The sequence below is a fragment of the Myzus persicae genome, unplaced genomic scaffold (genome assembly GCF_001856785.1).
Source record: "Myzus persicae strain clone G006 unplaced genomic scaffold, MPER_G0061.0, whole genome shotgun sequence".
NCBI lineage: Eukaryota > Metazoa > Arthropoda > Insecta > Hemiptera > Aphididae > Myzus > Myzus persicae.
The window spans coordinates 1-6671 of record NW_019101539.1 but is presented as its reverse complement, the minus strand read 5'-3'; the positions used below and the strand labels follow the sequence as shown (position 1 = coordinate 6671).

Here is a 6671-nt window from a genome sequence, read left to right as displayed (position 1 = left end):
CTAGTATTATTATAATATTATTATAATTAATTAGAAATAACTATGTATATTTACACCTAATATCCAAATATCACAAAAAGACTGATCATTCTAATTATTAGAAGAAATTGAGCGCCTCCAGGCTAAAATTAATAAATACAAAACAGAAATGTTGTATGTGTGTGGTTGTAGTTGTGGGTTAAAAAAAAAAGTATAAGGGCAAAATGTAATATGTTAAATGGCAAGGAGTTGATAAACCCTGGTACGGTTCTGTTCATAAATATGCCCGTTCAACTTAAAGTCTAGGCATAATTTTTATTAAAATATTATTAAAATTTAATTTAGTTCTTTGATTATACTTAAAACATAAAGTTAATGAACATACAATTGATATAAAGTAATTGTTTTCCATTACTTATTGAGATTTTACAGTAAAATAACTATAGAATACTAATTTATAACTAAGATATATTGCATGTTCTACCAGCTGTGTTTATAGACATAATTAACATTAGTTAATTCATAGCTTTTGTAACAATAGTATATTATGATAATGTATAATTTTGTTATTATAAAAAGGATATAATGTGATGTATAATGTGACATTGTGACTTGATGTATATTTGACCACAGAAAAAAGGAACAACAATTCACAAGTTCTGCAAATATTCCGTTGACTATTTGACTAATAGACTATTTGACTGTGATCCTTCCATAAAGCTTGTAATTTTATTATCCGATCTCAAATTACATAAGCTGAAAATAATTTTAAAATTAATACTTTACAAAAATTAATGTAACTTTATAATGTATTAAAAAAGTATTCACATGAAGTAACTTTGTATTAAATATAATACTGATGAAGAATACCTTTTAAAATGTATATTATTTTATGACACTAAAAGTCACAAATTATGCATTAATTAACTTATTAGGGAATACTAACATATTAATAACTAGTTTGTTTGATGAGACAACACGTGAAGTATAACGTCATTTTAGGATAACAACTTGTGAAAGTTGTTGTTGCCCATAAGGAGATCATTTTACATTATTATTTTGGTATGCCTATATTAATTTGTTTATTAAACTGAAAAAGGCTTAAAAAAAACCCGTAAAGTCAACATCTCAAAGATTAATACATGTATCAATGTATAACCCATTAAGGGTTATTATCTAGTTAAAAATTTGAATATTTATTTTGTTTTAATGTAAGAACAAAACTATTATTGTCTATTGACATTATGTTGATTTTGTTGAGTTCTATAAAAAAAAAAAATTCTAAAATTTCCAATATTTTTCAATATTAATTATTTTTTTGTATCAGAAGTTCTAAGAACTTATACTAAAATATAATATTATTTTTGTATGGTGAAGTCGCCACCTATAGCCACTACCCCTGCTATGGCCAGTCTTTATATTTTATTTGAAAATAGTGTAATTTTTTAGTTTTTTTAATACTATGGTTATTGTTATATTCATCAACACCAGTGTATTAAACGGGTGATAAAATGTATTTAAAAAAACAGCTGGAAACATTGTAATAATATTTTTCAATATTTTGTTTATCATTTTTTCATTTATTGCTTAACAAAATCTTTCTTAAGAATTAAAAAGGTGTACTTCTGAATTTATATAGGTGGTATTTAGGAAATTTTAATTTTAAAATACAAAATACTAAAAACCTTCTACTCAAAAATAGAAATTGTTAATAGAACATTATATTGAAATATTTTTCACAATCTTGTTTTTATATTGCTTTCTATGGAGCTGTGTAAACAATTAATTATATTCTAATAATGAATTTGATTATTGCAATATTATGTATAGTTGTGGACCATTAGGTACATAAAAAAATTAATTATTTTGTTTAGATTCCATCATTGATAAATACCTTCAGTAATTAATTTTAATACATACATTTATTTAGACATTTTAAGACATTTATTGAATTACTATGTTATTTGTTGGCTTTAAAAAATGTACCTATGTATACATGAGAAAAAAGAAATTGATTTTTAACTAAGTTAAGTTACTTTTATATTATAGTTAACTTGTAACTTTTACAAGTAAAAAATAAAATAAAGGTAACTTTTAACTTTATACTTAACTTATATTTTTGTGTATTAACTGAACTTAACGAGTTAAAAAAAAAATAGTTAACTTTGCCCAGCTTTGTAAGTAACATTATTCATTTAATTGTTAAACATATTTTTTATACAACAAACTCATATTTAAACAAATCTAAATTAAAATGTGATTAATGTAAACAATTTGTTGGAATTATAAACAAAACACCCTATATAATGTAGTGTATAAGTAATATATTCACACTGTAGTTCATCAGACACTGACTATACATTTTAATATACTACGGCATAATATAATTCTTTGGCGTATGGTATAAATGATTTAAGTCAAAAATTGACAATTTTGTCTCATAGTATTATTAAAATCTAACATTTTTATATTTTTATATTTTGTTGATACAGATCACGTAAGTCAAAACTATAACTCACTATCAGTGAAATTTGTTTTGGTCCAAACATTTTAAGTCACATTATATTGGGTATAAAACACGTATGTCTAGTTATGAATTGAGAATCTGACAGATATAATTTTAAAATGGTCCTAATGTCTTAAGTCAAGTTTAGTAATAATTTTAAATGAATGCCCTAATAGCGTAAGTCATATAAAATAAAAATCCAAATATCTTAAGTCACTTAAAAACAATGAAAAATTGATTTTAAAGTTCTTCTTAATAGTTAACTTAAAAGTTGGTACATTGAATATTAAATTAAATTAATTATCAGCCCAGAAATTATTGTCTACGATTTTGAATGATTTTTCAATGTTTTGTTTGATCTTTCTGAAAACTAGTCGTTTTTGATTTAAGATATTTATACCATACACCAAAGAATATGTCCTTTGTAGTGTAGTCGGGTATACATAGTTGTTGTTTTATATTACGCCTCGGAACACTATAGTTATTCATATCAATTATACATATTATTATATTATTACATATATCCGATCTTATTATTATTTACCTTTAGCTTCTGTATATCTGTGTACTTAAACACAATTATCATAATTAATTAATTGAGATAACTTACCCAGGTAGTGTTTATTTTCATTTAGTAAGGATTAAGGAACTTCATTGCATCAATATAGCTTTTTAAAAATTCTATTATTCATTACTTCTCTGATATTGATGGTTCTTAGAGCATTCTATCCATCAACCAATCTGTAACAAAATAAATTAGATAAAAACAATAAATTAAGTACCTAATGAATATATTTATTTAGTAATTAGTTAGGAATGATTGCAGGTGTGATCTGAATATCTTGTGTAATGTTGTATTAATATTAATTATTCATAATTCATGTGACATTGTGTTATTGTGTTGAAACTTGAAGCAGTGCATACATAGACAAGAGTACTAAGTGTGTAATGAGTGCATCATAACCGATGTCTGCGTCCTGTGGTAGTCGCTTTCTGTATTGTCATTTGTCACTTTATCTATGGGAATGGGTTGAGGAGCGAGGGAGTGAGGCCGCGGTGAATTCACTGATAAACTGAACCGTTGGTATAATTTGACGGAATTACCCATCAGCCGTCAAGGTTTTTGTTTTTATTCTATTTGAATTTTGACACTTTGGCCGGGACTGGCCGGCGCAGTGGGCACAACGGCAATAATAGACCAAAATAGTAAATACTCAATATTGTGTTCGTGACTTGTGTTACTAACTAATGAACGTCATGTTCGTTTTATAGAACAAAATAAATATTCGTACGGTTTAATATAAACATTCAAATCTGATGTTGATTATATTGATTTTTAATTTCCATTTTTACATAAAAATGCCGTGATTTTTCAATTATTCGAATAAGCTTTATTGTTATTTGTTTAATTTAAATATTCAATTTATAAGTTTGTAACCACTATTATGGTTTGAACGCAACTAGCCACTAGGACGTAATTACTATTATACCTTTCTATAGGTACATTTTTATTTGGGACGGTCGCCAGACGGAATTGAGTCAACAAAAAAGTCCAGGGAAAAAAAGTCCGATTTTATTTCCGGATTTGATTTATTGTTTCATAAAAAAATGTCTTGATTAATAAATATTATAATATTAAAATTGATAATACTGAAAAATTTGTCATTAATAATATAAAATAATAAATATGATTGGTATGATGTAAGGCTCGGGCCACACGATGCGTTATTGCCGCATGCGTCAAAATAAATTGCGGTGGCGTCGCAATAAAATATCGGGCCAGGGCCACACTATGCGTTATAACCGGATGCGTCGAACTATATTTTTTTTAATTTTCTAATATATTTTACTCTAAACTTGGGAACTCAAAATTAATTTAGTTATTTTTTACTGTAAATGAAATATAAAATGTATTGTTCTTATTTAATAAGAACATGTATACCTAAACATGTATTATTTTTTTATTAACTTCTAAGTACAAAAGAAAGAAAATGTATACTGTTTAAAAATAAAATTGTTAAGTTTGTAAATTTTAATTTTGACCTCCTCAATGCACCAACAATATTCACTTTCTAATCGAACAAGATACTGAATTTGGAAATCGAAGAATTATTTCGACTACTTATCGTGTACACAGACGAAAAAAAAAACACATTGTAAAATTAACACATTCATCGTTTCACTAGAATCTAAAATAAGTAAAAACGGGAAAATCGATTTTTGTTTTTGGTGCAGCTCTAAAACAAATGACCGTAGGGCGTATAGGTACACGAAAATTGACTGAATATTTATATTAGCATTTTCTATTATACACCATAACATTTTCCAAATATTTTGACTTATTATGAGCTGTTTACGGACATTTTCAGTTTCCATTTTAGATTCTGAGCGAAGAGATGAATGTTTTGATTTTATAATAAAGTGTGTTTTTTTTTTTATTTTTTTTTTGTGTCTGCCATCGCCTTTTAGGACAGTAAAAATGCTTGGATTTTTTTCAACAGTAACTTTATTGTTAGGAAAGTGAATCTAGTTGGTACTTTGGGGGGTCAAAAGTATAAATTTCCCAGTAGTTTTCAAAAGCGACGTGAAAAACAAAAGAAAAATTAAGGAAAACCGGGAATTTTTACGCAAAATCGATTTTTAACAAAATCAATTTTGGTTTTTGGTAACAAATGACCGTAGATGCATGAAATTTTCACTGGTTGTTTATATATTTAAATTTTCTATATACATGATATACACTATACACGATAAAAATTTGAAAATAACCTAACCTACATGTTTTTAATTGCTTAGTAATTTCTTAGGTTAAGGTATTAAGAGGACGCCACACCCGCATGCGTTGTCTCCGTCTTACAAACGAGTAACATACCANGACTATATGTATTATGTTTATACTTTATAGTTCATATAGGTATATGTATATATCATACTTTATTTAATATTCAGTCACTATTCTTTAGTCTATGGTCATGATCCAGATTCCAGACGTCGCCGAAGTGAGTACAATGAGTACCTACATGTTTTTAATTGCTTAGTAATTTCTTAGGTTAAGGTATTAAGGTTATATCCTCTTCTACTGGCATCATGTTCCGTGTTACAAAATTTTATTTGATTGCATATGACTAATTACCTAGAGTAAGAATATTTCTTTAGTGACCCATACAAATATATGTTAAAAAATATGTTTCAATTTTATTCGAAATAATAATAACTCTTTATAACTAAAAACTTATACTCTATTTAAAATTTTTACTCATTTTTTGTTTTAGGTAAGCTCTAATAACTAAGGAAATGGGTTTTGTACGAAAATAAATAAAAACAATAGAAAATGTTTTTTTTTAAAGAGTTTATATTACAAAAATAAATAATTTTATTTGTCCCATTCATGGACTCGTCAGTCGTCGGACACCGACCCGCCGCCGACCACCGACCCGCCACCGCCACCGACCACCGACTCGCCACCGTCACCGCCACCGACCGCCGACTCGCCACCGCCACCGACCACCGACTCACCACAGCCACCGGCCCCGGTCCCGGACTCGCCACTAACCGCATCCGGGCCATCTGGCCGAGAAGTGGCCGCTTCAGCAATCGCCATTATGGAGACTAAAATATCATACAATTAATTAATTTTAAATTTTAAAAAACGTATATTAAATGTAGTGTTGAAACTAACTAAATTTTGGGCATTCTATGATTTTGTGGCCTTTTGTTCGGCACAGGTCACATTCTAAAAAAAAATTATAGTTAACAAACAATATTTTATGTATGATTTACTTATATTTGATACTTACTCCCGCTAAACTTTTTTGGTGGCGGTCCTCCCCGCCCGCGGTCACTACCACGCCCGCGGTCGCCACCTCGCCCTCGTCTGCCACCTCGCCCGCGTCTGCCACCACCACCCGTACCATAAATGGTAATATTACCGTACATCTATAAGAATAACATATTAATATTGATTATTATTTATTTTATGAAAAATCTAAATTCTAATGCCAATTGAGTTCCATGAAATATGTATTAATTTATGGGCTGCTAGATCAAGTCTCTCTGGCCCACGCGTAACATAGACAAAACAGAATCATTTTTATATTTTTGAGTAAAATCACCTACTACAAAAATTATGGAAATTAAAACTTTTGAGGGTTTCACACATCGGTTTTATATTTTATTATAATCCTTT

General features: G+C 28.2%; 1 protein-coding gene and 1 long non-coding RNA gene across 2 annotated transcripts; both read right to left on the bottom strand.

The window, feature by feature from the left end:
* Positions 1 to 651: 651 nt before the first annotated feature.
* Positions 652 to 3672, bottom strand: LOC111029465. The gene is made up of 2 exons (XR_002604017.1): positions 3096 to 3672; positions 652 to 735 (listed from the first exon to the last, which is right to left on the bottom strand). It is a non-coding gene; the product is annotated as an uncharacterized LOC111029465 (long non-coding RNA).
* Positions 3673 to 5730: 2058 nt separating this feature from the next.
* LOC111029464 (glycine-rich cell wall structural protein 1-like) lies at positions 5731 to 6658 on the bottom strand. The gene is made up of 3 exons (XM_022308472.1): positions 6283 to 6658; positions 6165 to 6218; positions 5731 to 6094 (listed from the first exon to the last, which is right to left on the bottom strand). Exons 1-3 carry the CDS (start codon positions 6419 to 6421, stop codon positions 5883 to 5885), a joined length of 405 nt encoding a protein of 134 aa, XP_022164164.1. The 5' UTR covers positions 6422 to 6658; the 3' UTR covers positions 5731 to 5882.
* Positions 6659 to 6671: the final 13 nt, after the last annotated feature.